At 49.0% G+C, this 24,254-nt stretch overlaps 1 protein-coding gene across 1 annotated transcript in view; it reads right to left on the reverse strand.

Annotated features, from left to right (window-relative positions):
- Positions 1 to 24,254, reverse strand: part of prkcab (protein kinase C, alpha, b) — a 489,840-nt gene that overhangs the window by 11,172 nt on the left and 454,414 nt on the right. The window contains exons 14-16 of the mRNA XM_072483739.1: positions 21,996 to 22,076; positions 15,980 to 16,087; positions 9,847 to 9,987 (exon numbers count right to left, since the gene is read on the reverse strand). Coding sequence (XP_072339840.1) covers positions 9,847 to 9,987; positions 15,980 to 16,087; positions 21,996 to 22,076 — 330 coding nt within the window. The remainder of the gene's footprint in view (positions 1 to 9,846; positions 9,988 to 15,979; positions 16,088 to 21,995; positions 22,077 to 24,254) is intronic.

The raw sequence follows: 24,254 nt of genomic DNA on the forward strand, positions 1-24,254 counted from the left end.
TTTTGCATCCCGTTAAGGGGATACAAGTGAAGGTCCACCCATGCCAGATTCACAGTAGTACCGGTGGGAAAACATGTTTGGAAAAATGTAGCGTGCAGATGTCAGGTTCATCTGGACAATTCCTGAGGTTGCCTCCAGAGTTCAGGATGGGAACTGTCTGCAAATCTGGACCCTGGAATACCACAGCAGTGGGTCGAAGGGGTGTGGGTGCATCTGCAGGTAGGCCGTCCAGATTAGGTGTCCTGGAGAGGCTCCACCTTCCAGCCTCAGAATGCTCCAGGAGATCCCCCTTCATTCTTAGGGAGCCCATCTTCGGACATTGATCTTCATTTACAGGGAGTTCACCTTCTTTCTTCAATAGTTGGTCAGTGATATTGGGACACCTTTTCAACATGGTACCCAGACACGATATGGGACTACATGCCATCCAGGCCTGCCCGCTACGGAATAAGGTGTAAAACACCCGTGTGCATAATTAATGAGTTTGGGGACCAGTTTCTAGGTGCAGATACAATTCCAAAGTGGTTTGCCAATAACTACCACCTCACTCAAGTGGCTTCTCCAGGTCACAAACCAAGCTTTTGACAGATATCACAAATATCCACGAAGCTCATTTCATCAGAAGAATTAGAATAGCCTCCTTCTTTGCTGTAGCTATTCACCCTGATGTGTCCATGCTGGGTCTCTAGGAGCAACTGTATCCAGACCGCTGATGATTTAAAAAAAAAATTAAGTATCCAATTATATTTTCCAATGAAGGGGCAATTTAGCGCGGCCAATCCACCTATCCTGCAAATCTTTGGGTTGTGGGGGCGAAACCCACGCAGTCACGGGGAGAATGTGCAAACTCCACACGGACAGTGACCCGGAGCCAGGATTGAAGCCTGGGACCTCGGCGCCGTGAGGCAGCAGTGCTATCCACTGCGCCACCGTGGCGCCCTGACCGCAGATGATTTTGAACACCTCTATCAAATCTCACAAAATTTCTCTCCTCTAAAGGAAGCAGGTCCAGCTTCTCCAATCTATTGGCGTAAGTGAAAACTGAAAAGTTAGCAGTTTTCTCTTCCCACTAACTCAGAAACTCTGAAGCCAAATAAAATCCCCAACTGTTGCCTCGGCTAAAATGAGCTAATTCAGTGCATACGTGGGACCATCTGGTCTGTTGCTGCACAATAAATTAATTTGTTGGCTATTAAGGAAGCAAACCTTTCTTCACACAATCTCAGTTTTCCCTCAAGTTTCAGTTCTGAGATTTCCAACCCTGCACGTTAACATTTCAGAGGACTGCATTCTTGCTAACGCTGACTACCGCAAGTAACAATAAATGATAATCAATTCAACAGACTAGTTCTGGTTGCTATATATTGTTCGCACTCAAAATAAACAAGCCAATTCAGTGCAACTTAAATTCATCTTCAAAATGGTTAAACTGCAAAAAGCCACACACATGCCTCACTCGTTCATTGTACATCAGATCCAAATTAGTGTAATTAATACAATAAAGCAAAGCAGTAGCATTAGAACATGGTCAAATTCCAACAACTACAGTTAGAATACAGTTTAATTAATTCATCTGAATGTCATTTTCTCAGTCATTGTCTCAATCATTCAAATTTAGAAACTTACGCTATGTAGAGTATTGTCAACTACCTATTGAATTGATTATTAAAGCAGGCATGTTTCCAAATAATGTTATTTTTCACCTGGTTTACTCTCCTCCCTCCTGATTCCATGTGACAAGTAGCAGACACAGAATCTATTCCCTTCTGCTCCTCTCAAACTGTTTTGTATTAGTTGTCCGAAGGGGCAGCAGAGACCAATTGACTTCAATTATCCCCCCCTTTCTGGTGGTAATCTGCCATACTTTCATTCGATACTGTACTAACAACAGAACAGATCAAATATAGAGCAGCTCTCCAACACAATGATTTGCTGTAATGTGAAGTGAAATCTGATTGTCCATTTAACGGCGATCTCTCAGTACAGGGTGCACATGCTTGAAGGGTGCTACAACAGCTGGAAATAGTTCCCTATTTTTAAAGAAGTGACGACTTTTACAGAGTTTTGAATGTTCAGATTCTGAGAGTCTGCTAGCTAAGAGGTGACTTGTTGCATTGACACTGTTTAACATGGCTCCCTTACTGTAGTAGCAGAAAAACCTGGGTGAATAGTCCTTCTGTTAGGATATGAGAATCAGATATCTCCCTTTGAACTTACTGTACTCCCGTTCTCTTAGGACCAACCCTGACCTTGTGATCAAACCTGCTGACAAGGGTGGTGCCGCTGCTGTCTGGCGTAATGACCTCCATCTTGCAGAGGCTGAGTGCCAACTGTCAGACCTTACCTCCTACCTCCACCAGACCCCATCACCAAACACCACCAAACCATTGTTTCCAGGACTGTCACTGACCTCTTCGCCTCTGGAGATCTTCCTCCCACAGCTTCCAACCTCACAGTCCCCTCACTCTGCACAGCCCACTCTGCCTCCCTCCCAAAACCCACAAACAGGACTGCCCTACTAGCCACACCATATCAGCCTGTTCCTGCTCCATGGAATTCATTTCTATCTCTCTTAGCTTCATTCTCTCTCCCCTTATCCAGTCTTTTCCCATCTACATTCGTGCTTCCTCTGATGTCCTATGTCATATTGCAATTTGAACACACACAAACATGTTACAGCATAATTACCGAGCTCTTATTTTGCTGTACATTAAGAAAAGGAAAATGAAGCACGACCACAAAACACAAGATCACGCTGTTGCCAAAAATGTAATTGCTGTTCGAAAGGGTTAGTGGAACAAAGCCTTTATGGCGCTCCTTAATTGTGAAATAAGACTTACATGGATGAAACTTGCGTTGTTTGTGGCACTCTGTAAAATGAAAACTGGCTTGTGATCTGGTACAAAGCCACTACTGATATATTGCAACTCTGCATTCATTCTTTGTTGATGAAACTATGAATATTCATCAAATGCTAATGCCACTAAGTTTCATCAAGTGTGCTTAAAATTAGAAAGCCCGTTTTTATGTAGCCAGTGGAATGGGACGTCATTGCAGGAAATCCTACTGGGCAAAATAACTCCGCCATCTGTCTCTAGGTGGACTGTTAAATCTAAAATCCAGACTGTTGAAAAATGTTGTTCAGTGAGATTTGCTCTCTGTCCCGGCGTCAGTACAGGCTCAGTGAACGGCACGCTAGCCCGAGTCACAAGGTTGTGGTGGGTTCAAATCCCACTCGAGAGCTCGAAATCTCGGCTTATCTTCCAGTGCAGGACTGAGGGAGTGCTGCACTGAGAGAGGTGCCCATTTAGATATTTTGCCTATTTGTCCTGTTAATTCCTGAGCCGCTATTTGTGATGCCACCTCTCCACCTCATTTGGTGTCACTGGCAAATCTGACCCCCTTGCAATGAGTTTTTGAATTCAGGTTATTTATACAATTCAGTAACAGCTGTGGTCTCAATACTGATCCATGGGGCACCGAACTCAGTATCTCTTCCAAGACTGAGATGATTCCTCCAACAAAATGCCATATGTTCCATCTTCAACTAGTTCCTTATCCGTTTCCAAGATCCTACGTGGCTGTGACAACGGTAAACTATCCCTCATTGCCCTTCTTGACTAGTCTGCAGCATTGGCCATGGTTGAATGCACCATTCTCTTCCAATGTCTCTCCACTGTTCTGGAACTGGACTTCAGCCTCTTGGTTTCATTCTTATCTGTCTAATCCTATGAGAGTAATAGTGACTATTGCAATGGCTGATCTTCCTTTTCCTGCCCTTACAGTTACCCTCGGTGTTCAGCAAGGATCTGTCTTTGTCCCCCTCCTTTGGCACTATCTCAAAATACATGCTTAGTTTTCACATGTACACCGATGACCCAGCTCTACCTCAGCACCACCTCTCCCAACCCCTCAACTGCTTATCTGACCGATAAGCAGGAACTTCCTCCAATTAAACACTGGGGAGTTGCACCTTTGTTCTCGAATACAAATTCTCTTCCCTCATTACGGACTCCATCCTTCTCCCTGGTGTCTGTCTGAAGCTGAACCCAACGACTTGCAACCTCAGTGTCGTACTGCAGCCAGAGAGGAGATGTCACACGTGCACCATCATTAAGACTATTAACCCTCTGAGACATCGCTCGCCTTCACCCTGCCTTGACTCATTTGCTGCTGAAACCTTCAACAACACACCTCTGTCACCTCCAGACTGGACTATTCCACAGCACTCCTCACTGCGCCCCCCCCCCCCACCCCCCCACACACATTCTACACTACATAAACCTGAGGTCAGCCGGAACTCTGCTCACGTCCTTACTCTCACCAAAGTCCTGCGTCCTCATTTTCCCTGTGCTCACTGACCCACATTGGATCCTGGTCCAGCAATGCCTGGATTTGAAAATTCTCTTTCCTCTTTTCAAATCCTTCACCCCTCCCTACGTCTATAAATCCTCTAGTCTCACGGCACTCAGATATCTGCATTCATCTCATTCTGGTCTCTTGAGCATCCTGATTTTCATCCATCTACCACTGGTGGCCCATCTGTCAGTTGCCAAGACCCTAAACTCTGGAATTCCCTCCCCAACCTTCCCACTGCTCCACCTTGCTTCCCTCCTCTAAGATGTCCCTATAAAACCTTCACTTTGGCCAGGCTTTTGGCATCTGTTCTAATCTTGCCTCATGTGACTTGGTGTCAAACTCTGCATTATAACGCTCCCATGAGAAGCCCTGGATGTTTTATTCTGTTAAAAGTGCAAGTATACAAGTATAAGCTGTTGCTGTTTAACTTGAATCATCACAGTTTTGAGCTCAATTAATAGCTTCTTGTGCAGAATTGTGTCAAATATCTGTTGGAAGTTTCATATGGTTCCAAATTTCCAAGCCATCAGCGGTGGTGGTGACATTTCCCCAATTCGACGCTGCTGCACAATCCTTCCGGCATTTTCCGATCTCGGCTCTGACAGAAATGCGCAGCACCATTTGGGAAACTCTGTCAGAATGGAGTTGGGGTAAGAGAGCACATGCCCATTTTTTATGGCCACCAGCTGACTTAGGGTAAGCTTAAAGATCCAGTCTGCATGTTAGTGAATGAGTGAGAGGGTGAATGAGTGGGGAGGGGGGGGGTTGTCAGCTCGAGTCAGGCGAAGTAGTCAGATGTTTGGGAGAGATATCTGGAAGGGTACTCAGCTCGGGGGGGGGGGGTTGGGTTAGTCAGGTGATTGGAGGGTGATCGGAAGGGGTAATTGTGTCAGTTGGATTGGCTCGAGGGGATTGTTGAGTCAGGGGTTGGTTGAGTGGGCTTGGGTGGGCTTGGGTGGTAGTTGGGCGGACTTGGGTGGTAGATGGATGGACTTGGGTGGTAGTTGGGCGGACTTGGGTGGTAGTTGGGCAGACTTGGGTGGTAGTTGGGCAGACTTGGGTGGTAGATGGATGGACTTGTGTGGTCGTTGGGCAGACTTGGGTGGTAGTTGGGCAGACTTGGGTGGTAGTTGGGTGGACTTGGGAGGATTGTTGGATGGGTTTGGGAGGGTAGTTGGGTGGGTTTGGGAGGGTAGTTGGGTGGGTTTGGGAGGGTAGTTGGGTGGGTTTGGGAGGGTAGTTGGGTGCGTTTGGGAGGGTAGTTGGTAGGGGGGGTTAGTTGGGTGGTTTGGGGGTGGGGTTAGTCAGGAAGTGGGGGGGGCACAGTTGAGTGTTCCGGGAGCGTTGGGAAGCTAGGTGGGTAGTATGGAAGTGGGGAGGTTGGTCAGTTGAATGGTCTAGGAAAGCTGGGTGGGCGGGATGTGGCTCGGTGATCAGGGATAGTCAGGTTGGGAGGGTAGTTAGTCGGGTATGTACCCAGGTGTTAGCCTACGTTTTAATCTGTTTAACATTTCCAGTGTAACAGTGTTGCAGATGGTCCAGGGAGCAGAGGAATTGCCCATTGGGTGTCTGAACTTCCTGAGCAACTTCCAAGGAGGTCGTCAGGTTGGGATTTCCACAGGGTCCTGGTGTCCACCTTCACTCAAACGCTCCGTCTCTGATTATTCAGGGATCAGAAGGTTTGACCCATGCTGTTATTAGATCTGCATATCCAGAGTGGCGATCAATCAGTTATTTCCCATTAAGAATTGGAGGAACAAAACTTTAGAATAATATTTTTAAAATCAGATGTTGCAGGTTAGCTTGCTCTGCAGTTTTTCTGTCTTTCTTTTTAAAAGAAAACTTGGTTTTATTCAAAATTTTACAGAATTTTTACAAAACCACTACTAAAAGAAGGCACCCTCCTCACTTAACGTTCCGCAAGCAAGTCAAGGAACGGTTGCCACCGCCTGGAGCAAGGACCCTCTCAAGGCAAACTTTATCCTCTCCAAACCTAGAAACCCAGCCACGTCACTGACCCAAGCCTCTACGCTTGGGAGTTTTGCGTCCCTCCACATTAACAAGAGCCTTCTCCGGGCTACCAAGGAGGCAAAGGCCAGAACTCCGGCCTCGTTCGACTCCTGCACTCCCGGATCGTCGGATACCCCAAATATCGCTATCTCCTGACTCAGCTTCACCCGAGTATCCAAGACCTTGGACATAGCCTTTGCAAAGCCTCTCCAAAATTCTGTAAGTGCCGGGCATGCCCAGAACATATGGACATGATTTGCTGGGCTCCCTGAACACCTCACACACCTGTCCTCCACCCCACAGAACTTGCTCATTCTTGCCGCTGTCATATGTGTCCGGTGCACCACCTTAAACTGAATCAGGCTAAGCCTGGCACAAGATGAGGAGGAATTGACCCTGCCCAGGACGTCCACCCACAGGCCCTCATCCAGCTCCTCACCCAGCTCCTCCTCCCACTTGCCCTTCAGCTCCTCTGCCGAGGCCTCCTCCGCCTCCTGCAGCTCCTGGTATACATCTGATACCTTTCCGTCTCCTACCCACACGCCCGAGACCACCCTATCCTGTATCCTGCGGGCAGGTAGCAGCGGAAATTCCACCACCTGCTTCTTCAAGAAAGCCCGGACCTGCAGGTACCTAAAGGTATTCCCCCGGGGCAACCTGAATTTCTCCTCCAGCACCCTCAGGCTAGCAAAAGTCCCATCTATAAACAAGTCCCCCATCCTTTTGATACCTGCTCTGTGCCAGCTTAGAAACCCTCCGTCCATTCTACCCGGGACGAACCTGTGGTTGTTTCGTATCGGGGTCCAGACTGAGGCCCCTACCTCCCCCCTGTGCCTTCTCCACTGACCCCAGATCCTCAGTGCCACCATCATCACCGGGCTCGTGGTGTACCTTGCCGGCGGGAGCAGCAGCAGTGCCGTTATCAGAGCCCCCAAGCTAGTATCCCTGCAAGACGCCACCTCCACGCCGCCCCTCCCTCTACTACCCATTTCCGAATCATGGATATGTTTGCTGCCCAATAATAGCTGTAGATGTTCGGCAGCACCAGCCCCCCCCTCCCCCGACTGTGCGCTAAGAACAGTCTTTTAACTCGCGGGGTCTTATTTGCCCACATAAATCCCGTGATAATCCTGTTCACCCGCTTGAAGAAGGACTTGGGGATGAGGATGGGAAGGCACTGGAAGACGAACAAGAACCTGGGGAGGACCGTCATCTTCACGGACCGCACCCTGCCCGCCAGGTAAAGCGGTAGTATGTCCCACCTCTTAAAGTACCCCTCCATCTGATCCACAAGCCGCGTTAGGTTGAGCTTGTGCAGGGCATACCAACTCTTAGCCACCCATATGCCCAAGTAGCGAAAGCTCCTCTCCACTATCTTGAGCGGGAGCTCTTCCAGTCTCTTTTCCTGGCCCCTCGCATGGATCACAAAAAGCTCGCTTTTCTCAACATTCAACTTATACCCGGAGAAATCCCGAAATCTTTTAAGATCTGCATGACCTCCCCCATCCCCTCCACCGGATCTGAAATATACAGGAGCAGGTCATCCGTGTACAGTGAAACACGATGCTCCTCCCCTCTCCGAACCAGCCCCCTCCAGCTTCTAGACATCCTCAGCGCCATGGCCAACGGCTCGATTGCCAGGGCAAACAGCAGGGGGGACAGGGGGCACCCCTGCCTCGTTCCTCGATGCAGACTAAAGCACTCCGACCGCAGCCGGATAGCTACGGGGGCCTGATACAGTAATTTGACCCACCCTATGAATTCCTCGCCAAATCCAAATCTGCCTAACACTTCCCACAGGTACTCCCACTCCACCCGATCGAAGGCTTTTTCCACATCCATTGCAGCCACCACCTCTGCATCCCCTCCTTCCGAGGGCATCATAATCACGTTCAGGAGCCTCCGCACATTCGTGTTCAGCTGCCTGCCCTTGACAAACCCCGTCTGGTCCTCATTAATCACACCGGGACACAGTCCTCAATTCTAGTGGCCAGGACCTTGGCCAACAGCTTGGCGTCTACATTAAAGAGCAATATCGGCCTTTAGGAGCCACATTGCAACGGGTCCTTATCTCGCATAAGGATGAGCGAGATCAAGGCCCGCGACATCGTCGGGGGAAGGGTTCCCCTTTCCTTAGCCTCGTTGAAGGTTCTCAGCAATAGCGGGCTCAATAGCTCTGAGAATTAACTATAGAATTCTACAGGATATCCGTCCGGTCCCGGGGCCTTGCCCGACTGCATACCCTCCAAACCTTGAACCAATTCCTCCAACTCAATCGGGGCCCCTAATCCCACTACTCGCTCCTCCTCCACCTTCGGAAACCTCAGTTGGTCCAAGAATTGCTTCATCCCTTCCCTCCGGGGGTTCTGACTCTCACAATTTACCATAAAAATCCTTGAAGACCTCATTGATCCTTTCCGAGCTCAGGACCGTGTAACCCCCCCCCCCCCCCCACCCCCGTCCCTAATTCCCCCAATTTCCCTGGCCGCCTCTCTCTTCCGTAGTTGGTGCGCCAGCATCCTACTTGCCCTTCTCCCCATACTCGTACACCGCTCCTTGTAACTTCCTCAACTGAGCCTCTGCCTTCCCCGTGGTAAGCAAGTCAAACTCCGCCTGGAGGCTCCGGCGCTCCTTTAGCAGCCCCTCCTCGGGGGACTCCGCATACCTCCTGTCCACCCTGAGTATCTCAGTTTCTCTTTCTTGTGGGAAACTGCTGGTCCCCGCCCTCCACTGGGCTACAGGTATCAGTGCTGCCATGGCACCTCATCACCGTGTGGCTGACTGGGTGCTTAGTCCCAACACAGCCCCAATCCTTCCTTTGTTTTTTTAAAGAAGGGAGAGACTTAGCAGCATGGTAACTGAGAGCAAGAAGTTATGATTGTAAAATAAACCCTCCCAAACCATCCTGACAGGGAACATATAGCTCCCCTGAATAAAGTTAAGATAATCTCATTGAACAAAGCTGATAACATACCTACTGCGGAACACAGAAATCAGTCGGATACCACTCAAGTAAGTTCGACTCTCCTCATTTGCCTGTTGGAAGCTTGGTTTGCTTTATTTCCTAAACACTGATGTATATACTCCCTCATATAACAAACAATTTGCCACTGGCAAGAACATCATTTAGATGTGCTTATGCACAAATGACAAGGCTAGTGCTTCCATAATGCAGACTGTGTGTCTGATACTAACCACTAATGCTACAGTTTCGAGATTATTTGGTTCCCTATAGCTCTGAAAAGACTCCCTGAGGGAAACAACAAAACTCTCAAAAAATGTAGTCCTGGCAATGTGTGTTTGAGACCTCGTACTTCAATTGTGCCTGACCTATTTTTAAAAAAACTCTGCTGTCTCAGCCCAACTATTTATTGAATAGAAATGTTCAATTTATCTGAATTCAGCTGCTTCTACACAGGCACGCAACCTAGTTTCCCCACACATGACATAATGGTGCCTGGATTTCAGCGCGCTCACCACTTTTGGCTTGAATGGAGGCTGTATCTCCCGCTGTTCCAGCTTCTCCCAGTCAATTCTCCGGAAGAATGCATGATCCCGGATATCTCTCTCTCCCTCAGATCCACAGCCAAGGCGCTTTGCTGGGTGTTTCGTCATTAGCTGTGCCAGAGAGAACAATTTAAGAAAAAAACTTGAGATAAAATGAATCAGGTCATAGCTTGCGAGAGAGTGAGAGAGATAAACTCTTCAGTGCTTTGCAGGGGTGCTGGAAAAGCTAATTCCTGTTCCATGATATTCACTACATCATCAAATTCCCCTCTAAGTCACACCAACATGCATATTTGGAAGTACATCACTGTTCCTTCACCGTTGCTGGAACTCCCTACAAGGTAGCACTGTGACAGTACCACCAGAGGAGTGGCTCACCACCTAATAATAATAATCTTTATTATTGTCACAAGTAGGCTTACATTAACACTGCAATGAAGTTACTGTGAAAATCCCCTCGTCGCCACACTCCGGCGCCTATTCGGGTACACGGGGGAAAATTCAGAATGTCCAATTTACCTAACAGGCGCGTCTTTCGGGACTTTGTGGGAGGAAACCGGTGCACCCAGAGGAAACCCATGGAAACACAGGGAGAATGTGCAGAATCTGCACAGACAGTGGCCCGAGCTGGGAATCGAACCTGGGACCCTGGCGCTGTGAAGCAACAGTGCTAGCCACTGTGCTACCATGCCGCCCCAAGGAATGGACAATAAATGTTGGTCTTGCCAGTGACACCAACATCCCGTGAATAAATGAAGAAAATAAATCATTGGAAATTGAGATACAAATGCAGTTCTAATGCACCTGCCTCAAAACTAATCTTTGAGCATTAAAAAAACAGCCACTTGCTTGAGTTGAACAGCTAATGCTGTAGCATTGTGTCAATAAACCATACAGTAAATTAGTGGAATGTGGGAAAGACTTTGTCTATATATATGTTTCTGGAACCTACCTCTTCATTCACCTGAGGAAGGAGCAGTGCTCCGAAAGCTAGTGATTTGAAACAAACCTGTTGGACTTTAACCTGGTGTTGTAAGACTTCTTACTTAATTCTATCAATTTGGCAAATATATTGTTTGAACAGTGAGGACCAACGAGAAGAGTAGGGGAATTGGTTTGAAGCAACAGTGGATATTAGGCTCCCATACATCAGCATAATGGGTATCAGAATAGGAAGAGCCATTAGCTGTTTGTGACTTAGCTTTCAAATTTGTTATTTCAGCTCCTTCACACTATCAGGCGAAGTAACACTTCATTTATTGTCATTTCCTCTGATGGGCCTGAGCACTCCCTGTTTGAGTAAAAATACCTAAGAAATCTGACAAGGCGCCAAAGATTTTAATTTAAAAAAATGATTCTGCAAGTTTAAAAAAAAACAGGATGTGAGATTCTCATTTCGTTCATTTGAACCGCCGCAATACTTGACAAATATGAGGTGACGCAGTGTGGATACTCGTAATGAGAATACGTATCTGTCTGAAATGTATTTGTCCACCACTTAATGGATGAGTTTAGTTGTTTATGGAAATGGGACGTAGGAATAAAACATAGAGCATTACAGCGCAGTACAGGCCCTTCGACCCTCGATGTTGCGTCGACCTGTGAAACCAATCTAAAGCCCATCTACACTATGGAACATAGAACATTACAGCGCAGTAAATAGGATCAGGAGTCGGCTGTTCCACCCCTTGGACCTGCTCTGTTATTCAACTAGATTGCGTTTGGTCTTCTACCACAATGCCATTTTCCCACACTATCTCCATATCCCTTGATATCTTTAATATCTAGAAATCTATCAATCTCTACCTGGATTAAATAGATTAAGCTCCTCTGCTAAAACAATGCACACAGGAATTTAACATGATGTGTTTAAGGGCAGCACGGTAGCACAGTAGTTAGCACAGTTGCTTCACAGCACCAGGGTCCCAGGTTCGATTCCTGGCTTGGGTCACTGTCTGTGCTGAGTCTGTACATTCTCCCTGTGTCTGCGTGGGTTTCCTCCGGGTCTTCCGGTTTCCTCCCACAGTCCAAATATGTGCAGGTTAGGTGGATTGGCCATGATAAATTGCCCTTAGTGTCCAAAAAAGTGCAGGTAGGGTTACTGGGTTACAGGGATAGGGTGGAAATGTGAGCTTGAGCACGGTGCTCTTTCCAAGGGCTGGTGCAGACTCGATGGGCCGAATGGCCTCCTTCTGCACTGTAAATTCTATGAATCTATAAGCACATTTCTATATCGGCACCGCTCAGTGTAAATTCAAGGCCATGGTTTTCCAAAGGCAATGGTTTTTGAAAGGATAATACCACAGGCTCTTGAACCAAGACAACATCACATTTTGGGTTTTACATCTGCCTTTCATCAGGTGGAGTACAGCTATAATCATACTTAATAATATCAAATGGTCCAATTTAGAATTTTGCACTGTATGATCAAGTAATACATATTGCATTTTCTCTCAGCATATTTGTCTAAGGAGCTAAGAAATGATTGATGAGTGTCAGTGAGGCACATTCATTGCTGTGTCACCACTATTTACAAAATAAATCAGTGCCACATTGGCTGTGGAAGGGAAGGAGCAATATGATATAGCATTATAGCATTAATTGAGGACAGGCATCTTGCCTTGATATTAACCTCGCACGATGGGTAGGAGACGATTACACACGTGGCATTGCCATTTTTCCTGTGGGAAGCAGCATGCCTTAAAGGCGAAATACTTCATTAACATATTTAAATAAATGTAATTGAGAAGCTGACTTGAATTTATCCAGTTGCCAGCTAGGTTTCTGAGGGTTCTAGAAACAAGACAGTTAAGAAAAGGTAGGTGGAGGTTGCAGGTTCCACAGGGCCTTTTTCAGCACTCCTTGTGGACCAGGAGGAACAGGACTGCTTCCCGAGGCCCATCACTCTCACCCTGGCCATGCTGGGTGACTGCCCTCCACCCCCGCTCTTGCCCAATGTCTGGTTCCCTCTCTGTCGGTTTCTGCCTCTCCTTTTGCACTCCTCCCTCTGCACCAATCCAGACCCCGATCTATTGCTCCCTTGCTTTTGATTCCCACTCGCGCTTATCCACTCCCACCCTCATCCTCCAAGCCCCGGTCTCTTCCTCATTCCCAACTGCCAGGGACCATCCTCAAGCCACAGGTTTCCCCAGCAGGCAACGTGCCATCCCGACTGCCCAAAAAGAAATGGTGAGCTCCTGCCATTAAATCCCGGCCCGGCAGGACCTCAGTGACCCCGGCCGTGCCGGATTTTCTCAGTGCTCCCGGCAACCTTCCTGTAAAGACGAGGGTTCTTGTGTTGGATGTATTTACGCAGAACATTTCCGCCAACCCTTTGGAGTAGGGGTGGAATAAAACAAGATTCAGAATTTATCGAATCGAGCTACTGTTGCTCTTGGGTGAGAAAGAAAGCCAATGCATTGTCAGAGGTGCAGGCAGGAATTTCCCGTGACAGTAAATGCTGCATTCATCGCGAGGCCTAACCATGAAAGCAACACAAGATGAATCTGCACAAGAAGGGGAAAAAAACTGAAGGTCGAATCACATAATGGAGGACAATTCAGTTTTCAGGAACTCAAGAAGATGGAAACTTATGAATTTATATGAAGTTGGTGATTTAGGATTTGGATGGAAGGATCTTCAAACTGACTGATCGAAGGAATTGGAATGATTATTATTGATTATTGGTTTAAACATCTCCTTCATCGGCTGCCTACTAAGGGTCAGCAATCAAATGCTAGGTACACAAATACTAGGTAGAAACTTATGGACCGGGATTCTCCGACCCTGCGCCGGGCCGAAGAATCCCCGGGGGAGGCGCAAGTCCTGCCCTGCCGCAGGCTGCCCTAGTCTCCGGCGCCGTTTTTCGGGGGCCGGCGGGATGCCCGCCATGCTGGTCGGGGGCCGTTGACAGCGGCCCCCCGGCGATTCTCCCGGCCCCGATGGGCCGTAAAGTTTTCCCAGTCCCGCCGTTGTGAATTACTCACCTCACGCACGGCGGGACCCGGCAGGTACGTGTGCGGGGTGGTCCTGGGGATCCGACCCCGGGGGGGGGCCCACAGTGGCCTGGCCCGCGATTGAGGCCTACCGATCCTGCGGGCGGTTCCGTGGGGGCCTTCTTTCCTCCGCCTGGGGCCGGCGTGGAGAAGGGAACCCCCGCGCATGCGCAGAAATACGCCGGCCAGTCTGCGCATGCACAAGATCACGCTGGCTGTTCCGCGAATGCGCGTACTCGCGCTGGCCCTTCGGCCCCGGCTGGAGCGGCGCCAACCACTCCGGCGTCCACCTAGTCCCTGAGAAATTGGAGAATTGTTCATTTTCGGGGGCTGTTGACGCCGGAGTGGATGGCGCTGGTTTTCCTGTCGGCGTGGGGACATAGCCCCGTTTTCGGAGAATCCCACTCATGGTTCTAGGATATCTTTAAAGATTCCACAAATGCAAAATACTTCAGGCAAGAAAGCATTTAATCAGACGTGTGTGTGGCACGTGGGGACCTGACCACCATCCCACCTCCACTCCGATTAAATCCATGGTGGGAAGGTCCCTGGACAAACTTCTTCCCATCTGCTAACTGATATCCTAAGGGCCTCATTCCACTACCGCTAGAGTTAACCCAATGATGGGTGGGTGAGCTCACCATGTGGGGGTGGGGGTGTGTGAGCATCCCTTATTCAGAAACTCAGGGCGAAATTCTCCGTAATCGGCGCGATGTCCGCCGACCGGCGCCAAAAACGGCGCAAATCAGTCCGGCATCGCGCCGCCCCAAAGGTGCGGAATCCTCCGCACCCTGAGCGGCCGAGCCCTCACCTTGAGGGGCTAGGCCCGCGCCAGACTGATTTCCGCCCCACCAGCTGGCGGGAAAGGCCTTTGGTGCCCCGCCAGCTGACGCGAAACTGACTTTGCCGGGCGGCGCATGCGCGGGAGCGTCAGCGGCCGGTCACGGCATCCCCGCGCATGCGCAGTGGAGGGGGTCTCTTCCGCCTCCGCCATGGTGGAGACCATGGCGAAGGCGGAAGGAAAAGAGTGCCCCCACGGCACAGGCCTGCCCGCGGATCGGGTGGGCCCCGATCGCGGGCCAGGCCACCATGGGGGCACACCCCGGGCCAGATCACTCCCCGCCCCCCCCCAGGACCCCGGAGCCCGCCCGCGCCGCGTTGTCCCGCCGGTAAGAGAGGTGGTTTAATCCATGCCGGCGTGACAGGCATTCCAGCAGCGGGACTTCGGCCCATCCAGGCCGGAGAATCGCCGGGGGGGGGGGTCCCGCCAACCGGCGCGGCGCGATTCCCGCCGCCGCTGAATCTCCAGTGCCGGAGAATTCGGCAACCGGCGGGGGCGCGATTCACGCCAGCCCCCCGGCGATTCTCCGACCCGGCGGGGGGTCGGAGAATCTCGCCCTCAATGTTTGATCAAGGGACCCTTCATTGGGAAGGGAGGACTTGCTGGTAGCCACTCCCTTCCCTTGCTGTCAACATTCCACATGACCTCTGCCCCATGATTCTCCTCCTGCCCTCACTCACTTGTGGCCTCGGATCCAATTGGCCAGCAGCTCTCAGGAACTTCAGCCTCAGGGTCCTTGATCCCAGGGAAGACCTGCCACTGCCCAGTTAAATGCCCGCGTGGCATTTCATTCAGCAAGCCTTCCCTGAAAGAGGTGACGTGAGGCTCTCGCCAACTCCCCAGCCTGCGTGCAAGAAGCCCATCGCCCCCCATTTGAGCCTGAGGGCAGGGTTCAGAAATCTCGCAGGGATAATCCTGCCTCAAATTCCAGGTCGATGACCTTTCATCAAAATTCCTGAGCTAGAATCCGTCTACAATGTTGATGAGACAATTTATTAAGAAATGTGGGTTGAGTCAAAAAACTTTAAATGGAAGACTGACAGTTCCAGCAAAGTCTTACTTCAATACTTCAAGAAGTTGGGTAACATTGTTAATTGTCCCAATTACTGTCAAATATTTGTGTTTACCAAGTCCCAGCATGAACACTCTGAACCATGTTAATCTGTCACATTACTCCATGCAGTCATAATTAACCTTACAATATGAGACGTGTTGCTACCGTAAAACTTGCAGTAAACGTTGTCGCGACAGCAAATTGATGTCTTACCCCCTTGCAGATTAAGACAGCCTCCTTTGTCAGTGATTTGGGATACGAGACATTGTGCTCCATTATAGATTGGAAAAGCTCGTCTTCGTCTTCTCCATCGAACGGGGGCTGTCACAACACAAAGGACAAAGCAGCAAAAGCTTTAGTTACAGCTCCACTGAAACTGTCAGCAGATCTGAAACAAGGTAATGACGGTTATTCAACACTTTAAATCTAAGCTGGATTCACGCCACATTGATGAATTCACACGCATACTTTACATGGAGATTTCAAAAGTACATTTGACATATTTTGTTCTGGCATCCCTGTAAGACTGCATGGATAGTCCGAGCAGCAGTGTCCTTTTCTCCCAGGCCAACACGCCCAGCATCGGGGCATAATCACTCGAAACCAGCTTGGTTGGACGGAGCAGTCGTTCGTGTCCCTGGCACTGGACCCGTGAAGCAACTGTTCTATTTGGGACTCGGTTGCTGCTGGAGACTCCCAGGAGGACGGCGGAAACACTTCAGCGACGTCCTCAATGCGCCCCTGAAGAGGTCAAACATTCCTGCCGACTCACGGGAGACCCTGGTTCGCGGAGGAGGTTTATTTTGGAAGACACGGAACCCGTTGGGAAACTTTGTCGGGAACATGCAGTCAGAGAATGTGCACAAACTTTGTCGGCCCAACTCTTCAAGCACATGTGGCAGAGTTTGCAGATCATGCACTGGACTCATCAGCCTTCTCAGAACCTCGAAGTGTAGTTTTGGTTTTATTTTGATGTTCCATAATTTTCCTCCACTGCACCAATTCCGGCTTTAGGCCAACAATGATGAAAGCTGCATTTTCCCTCTCCTCACAATCCATGAACCGTCACCGGCTGAGGAAGCGGGTGGATGATCTTCTCTTCGGTGAACCACTGGTCTGTGCGAGGAGTATTGTACATGACAATATGCACCACATATCAAGAGTAATCCATTCGCTGTGAAGCACTTTGGGACACCCAGAGATTGTGAAAGATGCTGAAGAAATGCAAGCTCACTCTTTCTTCTGAAACTGACTTTCTCCCCCTTTTCCCAGCCTGTACCCCGTTCAAAACTTATTCCACCCTTAAAAATATAATTCTTCGCTGCCCTCCCGCTCCCAGCCACACATCTGACTTTGCAGAAGTCCAAGCCCAAGCCTACAGAATACCGGCCTGGGTTGAAGCAGCGTGTGTTAAACTCTTGCTGCTCGTTTCCCATCGGCTCCACTCGGTTGGCAAGGTCATACTTCACAAATCCCATGGGAGATCTAATGATCATCCCCCATTTCCTTTGTGGCCACCATAACACCCCCCCCCCCCCCCCCCCCGAAGTCTGTTTCTCCCCAAATCCCCTCGCTGTGAAAAAGCCCTTTCTGCCACATGGCGACTGGTCTGAGGTCATTCGAGGGTGGAACCGGATCTGGTGTCACGAACCGAATTAAGGACAGCACGGTAGCACAGTGGTTATCACAGTTGCTTCACAGCTCCAGGGTCCCAGGTTCGATTCCCGGCTTGGGTCACTGTCTGTGCGGAGTCTGCACCTTCTCCCCGTGTCTGCGTGGGTTTCCTCCGGGTGCTCCGGTTTCCTCCCACAGTCCAGAGACGTGCAGGTTAGGTGGATTGGCCATGATAAATTGCCCTTAGTGTCCAAAAAGATTGGTGGGGTTACTGGATTACGGGGATAGGTTGGAAGTATGGGCTTGGGTAGGGTGCTCTTTCCAAGGGCTGGTGCAGACTCGATGGGCCGAATGGCCTCCTTCTGCACTGTAAATTCTATGAATCAAGTGAAAAAAAGGAATTGATTATCCGAATCGAGGTCTGCTCCATCTCAGAGTCTGTGTCCCCGTTATCAGAAGGGACGGGTGCTGGGTCAGCTACCAGCTATTACCCGGTACCGGTAGCAGCCACCTCCATGGCTGGTGCGAGGCTTTGTTGGGGGGGGGGGTAGACTGCCTGCTCCTGAAATGGTCCCGGTGTTTCTTTACAACCTTCCCCTGGACCTTCACTTTCTATGACACCAGCCCCGTTTCTCCAATATGATCCCAGGGACCCAGCTGGGACCATCTTCAAAGTTCCTCACGTAAACCTGATCGCCTGTTACGGACGTTCTTGCAGAGTCGCAATTTGTTTCCTGGTTTTCCCGTTTGGATTCCACCCTCCCCGCCAGGTTTGGGAAACTAGGCTTAGTCTCGAACGAAGCTGCCGTCCCATTAACAGTTCCGTTGGGGTAATTCCTGTTGTGTGCGAAGTGGCCCCACAGTGAAATAGAAATCGGGCCAATTTGGTCTCTGTGGATGCTGCCGGTTTTTCCTTTGTGCCATTTCTAAAAGTCTGCATCGTTCGTCCTGCCAGTCCATTTGATGACAGGCGATAAGGTGATGTTCTGAAGTGTTGATGGCATTGGAAAGCATGAGGTTTTGGAACCCACTGCTGGTGAAGGCAGTGCAGTTATCAGAAACAAAGACTTCTGGTATTCTGTGTGTGCAGGAATTCTTGGCGTAATTTCTCGATCGTAGCGTGGGAGTTAGTGGAGGTCAAGGGTGTATCTCCACCATTTGGAGTGTGCATCTATCACGGTCAAAAAACATGGAACCCATAAAAGACCTGGCAAAGTCCGCAAATACTCACACCCATGGCCTGCCAGGCTGCTCCCTGGATGTAGGGAGGGAGTTTTTGATTCTCTTGGCATAGATCGCACCGCCTCACCAAGTCCGTGATGGCTGAGTCGATGCCTGGTCATCAGACGTAGCTGTTGGCCAACATTTTCACTTTAATACCCTCGGTAGCTATCACGTATTTCCATAAGTATCGAACGCCCGCCCTGGGTGAGGGACAACTACTTGGGACCCTCAAGAGGGTGATACTGTCCTTAACACTGAGATCATCTTGTACAGTCAGAAAGGGCTTCATTTCTCCAAAGGGTTCACCGGCAAAGAGTCTAAAAGATTTAGGGACATCCAACCTCTCCCAATGCTGGTAATTGAACCGGGCTTGCGGGCAGCGGGAGGTGACTCAAGGCACTGGCGTTAACTATCCGGGTTCCAGGGCGGTGCTCTAAAAGATATTCATAAGCAGCGGGTACTGGGGCCCAACACTGTATTCGGGTGGAGGTAATATGGGAATATAGCCTTATCCTCTTAAAAAAGTCCCAACAAGGGCTTGTGGTCAGTTGCTATTATGAAACATCTATTGCAGGCGTATTGGCGGAACTTTGTTCACGCCAAACACGACCAGCAAGCCCTCTTTCTCAATTTGAGAATACCCGAGCTCAGCATCCGAAAGGGTTCTGGATGCATGTGCGATAGGCCTTTCCATTCCATATTTCCAGTGGTGTGAAAGTACCGGCCCAACCCCGTATTGACCGTTTAGCTCATAATCGGCACAGAGGGGGACCGATTTGCCTGGCTTAAGGACAGGGACGACAGGCACGGCCCACTCTGTGAACTGTACGGGCATTATTAGGCCTAGATATTCCAGGGGCCCAAGTTTGGTGGCCACCTTTTCCAATAGGGATTATGGAACTGGTCTCACTCTAAAATATTTAGGCGTAACATGGCAATCAACATAAATCTTAGCTTTGGCTCCTCTTACTTTCCCAAGTTCTTCCTGGAAAACTTCAGGGTATTTGCTGATGACTTCATACAGTCCTCTCATGCCCAGCATAAAGATCTCCAGCCAGTTTAGCCTGATCCACTGGAGCCAATCTCTTCCCATTAGGCTTGGTCCTTGCCCCCGCACAACGATGAGTGGGTGTCGGGCTAATTGCTGCCTGTAAGTCACTGTGGTTCTCCCGCGTAGGTGGCTCATCTGGCCTTTGTATCCACTAAGCTCAGGAGTTGAATACCAGTTTGGAGGTTATCATATGTCTGCTCCTTGATAATGGCGACAGCAGCTCCCGTGTCCACCTCCATTTTCAATGGATGACCGTTTACCAGCAGTTCCACCATTATTGGGCGACCTTGGTGGTAATGATGTGGTTTAGTTGCATTGTCGCTGTTTCTGGGAGTGGGTATACCCACATGGCGCGGGTCAGTAGTGGCCTTGGCTCCTTTCCTGAACAGCATGTCTTTTGCCTGTTCCTATAACTTTATCTTGGCTGTGCTCTTTGGCAGTTTTTGCAGTAGTTTACCATCTGGCATCTGCAACCTTCCAGAACATGTTCCCTGGCATTCTTGGGGACGTCATTGCATTTCCTGGACTGCCAGGTGATGCGAGTTGAGCTCCGATACTGTAATGGACTATCTGACATCTTACTTGTACAAGTGCCCTCAGTTGAGGAATGGTCACTGTTACATGAGGTCCCTCCCCCTAACCAGAGGGCATTGCTCTCTGATGCCCCTCGTCGTATCTGAGCCCCTTTTTTCTGCATTTTCCAGTGATAGAGCTATTTAAAAAAAAATTTAGAGTACCCAGTTCATTTTTTCCAATTAAGGGGCAATTTAGTGTGGCCAATCCACCTACCCTGCACATTTTTGGGTTGTGGGGGCGAAACCCACGCAAACACGGGGAGAATGTGCAAACTCCACACAGATAGTGACCCAGAGCCGGGATCGAACCTGGGACCGCGGCACCGTGAGGCAGCAGTGCTAACCCACTGCGCCACCGTGCTGACCTGTGATAGAGCTATTTTGATGGATTTTTTAAAATCCAGGTTGGGTTCTGCCAATAATGGTTTTTGGGTGTCCAGTTGTTTATTCCACATACCAATCTGTCTCGCAACATTTCATTCAGGGATGGACTAAATTCACAATGATCTGCCAATTTTTGAAATCTGGGCAAAAATTTGGTGACAGGTTCCCCAAGGTTCTCCCTGCAGTGTTAAAAGCGGTATCTCTGGAGGATAAGATTCCTTCTTATCACAGTGCTTTTTTTTTAACCAAGTCTATAACTTGTTAAAAGTCTTCGAGGAAGGGGCATCTGGGTAGATCACACTGAATGTTGGGGTCCCACATGCTCTCAGAAAGATCACTTCCTGTTTTTCATCTCCCTCGATATTGTTAGCCCGGAAGAAGTATCGCATCCGCCCTGTGTATGAGGCCCAGTCTCTCAGCTAGATCATCTGGGTCGTATTTTTAAAAAATATTTTTATTCTCCTCCTTTTTCACATTTTCTCCCAAATTTACACCCAATAATAAATAATAATCAGTAACGAATGCAATGTCAATCTCCATATCAATAACAACGATCCCATCCTCCCACCAACCCCCAAACATTAGCCCTCATGTTAACATAAACAAATGACAAAGAGGAATCAGGAATCACCCATAGTCACCATTAACACACACAGCCCCCCCTCCCCCCAACCCTCCCAGCCCCCCCCCCAAATGTTCGATGTTATCCAATTCTCGTAAGTGCATAATGAATAACGCCCATGAATTGTAGAACCACTCCAGACTTTCCCTCAGTTCAAATTTGACCTTCACAAGAGTCAAGAATTCCAGCAGGGCCCCCCACCACGCCAGGGCACAGGGTGGAGAGGTTGATCTCCACCCTAACAGGATCCACCTTTGGACGATCAACGAGGCGAAGGCTACAACATCTGACTCCGCGCCCGTTTCCAACCCCGGCTGGTCCGACTCCCCGAATATGGCCTCCCGAGGGCCCGGGTCCAGTTTCACGTGCTCCGCTTCAGAGATTATCGGGAACAAGTTTAACCAAGAGAGGCATTTTTTTCTTACCGGAGAGGCTGCGTGTTCTCGACAATGAAGGTGGCTCGGAGAAAGAAAACTTGTTTATTCCTCATCGCCAATAAGCTCACCAAGGCCAATCTGCCAACACCATCCGCTTTTACTTACATAACGGAAAAGGCTTACAGTGTACATGTCCAAGCCTGGAGACCAAGAGAATACCAGCCCGGGCTGAAGCAGCGGGTTTTAAACCCCCACTGCTCGATTCCCGTCGGGCGATCTCCCGCCTGCTCAACAGAGACGTCCATACTCCACGGAGCCCACGGGGAGATCTACTGGTCTCCATAACATCATCCAAAGCCCCCTTTCCCAAAAGGTTTCTTACCTGTCCGGCCAACATTTCATAAAGTAATACTCCGTATGCCCACCAGTCCACAGACCTTCCGTATGGTTGGTAAGCAATAATCTAAAAAATATGGAAGAGATCCAAAATGTGAGGGAAGGAAACAAAGAAAAAATAATGCAATTACATTCTGAATGCTTCAACTTTACTGAGAACATTTGGCTGCTTTGCCACTTCCAGCCCCTTATTAAAAAAAACCTTCTCCAGCATCAATCACCATGACTCCTTCACAGTTAACAGTTGCGTAGCAGGACTCAAGGATATGTTTCCTGAAATTCACTTGTTCTGGCAAAGCTGTTGTATCAGCTCTGACGGCATTGGGTGCCTCCCTTTCGGAAGGGAAGGTCAATCATTCTGAATTTATTCCAATGAGGGGACATGGGCGATCAGTCTGTTCACAGCTTGCCAAAGGCCACAGATCAAAATAGCTGTTTCCACAAAAATTCAGAATGTTCTCTTCAGGGAACTCTCAACTCTTAAAGAGCAGAGCAGTTCCCATGGTGGACATGTGGGGCCTGGCGGGCTGGAGGATTGGGGCCTGTGGCAGAGTGAAGCCTGTGGCAGAGTGGAGGATGAGCCTGTGGCGGGGTGAGGCCTCTGGCGGGATGGAAGAGTGGAGCCTGGCATGGTTGTGGTGGTGTTGGGTATGGGGCGGATAATGGAGGGAGTGGTTCTGGTGAATGCTAACTGGAAAATATACGACCAATATAAAAAGCTCGGGCAACAGATGTCCAACTCAAGTAACAAACCCAAATCCTACTGGTCCCAATGCCATTAATTGACAACTGGATGGCGAAGTGTCCATTTGTAACAACTAAACACATTTCAGCCTGCAACAGATTCCAATACAATCTTTGCCACTTTTATACTGAGTGTTATAACCTGCCTGCTTAACATTGGCTGGGGACTAATGACAATCCCACAATCCTGTGGGAGTATGAGCTTCCCCAATGAGGGGGGCGGAGAAATCATTAGCAGACTCCTTGTATAAATAAATCTGGCCAGTTTGGAACCAGCAGGAAGGAGTAAGCAGCAAGCGAGGTTGCTGCTGCTGTTGTGTATATATTTGTTATTGTAAATAAATGTTATTTCTTTGTATCCTTGAAACTCGTGCTGGATTCTTCATGGCCCTCACAAAACTGAGTTAAGTGATCCTGGGAAGGTTTTCCGCTTCAGCGCATTCTGGGCAATTTCAATGACTACCTCAGGCATTTGCACCCATTGAAATTAAATAAGTAGAAAATCACATAGGCAGTGTGTTGAAATGAAAGATTTACATCCTGATTCAGCAGATTTTGTGCTTACCATTGAGAACCAAGCAGCCCAAAATTCCGTTGCATCCAAGGTGGGAACTCGGGTTAAAGAAACCAGAAAAGGGCGGGTTGCTCATTCCAAATAAGCTTCTTCTGTTCCATTTGTGATGTTTTGATCAATTCTAATGGAGTGGGGCGAGTGTTGGGAAAATTTCCCTCTGTTTCTCCTCGATCCAAGGACGTGTCTGGAGAGTTCCAGAGCTACCTTAGGGATTGGTCTGTGTCGGCTTTGTACACTTTTATGGAACTCTTCCAGTCGAGAACCAGGAAAAGCCACAAAGGTCCCATCAACAAAGATAATCAACTGGAACAAATGCCATAAATCAATTATTTGGTTTGGTCAGCATCTGTCTTCTTTCGAAGCGAAGGATATTGAAAGTCACTGTTGTCTTTGTCCTGGCGAAGGCTTTTGGAACATCTGCCTTAAGAGCGAGTGGAATGCCCTGCCTTGTAAGGTCACATTGGGGTGGGCAATACTGAGGTCCTCGTCAAGCCTGTTGGCCCACACCAAGCACACAAATGACCCAGTTCCTGTGCCTTGGGGTGGAATCCATTTCTTCAAGGATCAATGGTCTTCGGGGTCTGCTTTGCTGTATTCATGTTGACAGGATGGAGTGATTGGGATTTTGCCCATGATGTCTACGGCTTAATACCTAGAGATCCAACTCCATACAGGTGCTGAAACAGGGAGCATTAAAAGAACATTGAGAGATGGTGACAGAGTGGTAATGTCTCTGGGCTAGTCATCCAGAGGCCGAGGTTAATGTTCTGGGGTCATGGGTTCAAATCCCACAATGGTAGCCGGAGGAATTGAAATACAATAATAAATCCGGGTTATGAAGCTAGTCTCAGTAATGGCGACCATGAAACTATCATCGATTGTCATAGAGGCCCATCTGGTTCACTAATGTCCTTTGGGGAAGGAAAT

This window comes from Scyliorhinus torazame, chromosome 18 (genome assembly GCF_047496885.1).
Source record: "Scyliorhinus torazame isolate Kashiwa2021f chromosome 18, sScyTor2.1, whole genome shotgun sequence".
Lineage (NCBI taxonomy): Eukaryota > Metazoa > Chordata > Chondrichthyes > Carcharhiniformes > Scyliorhinidae > Scyliorhinus > Scyliorhinus torazame.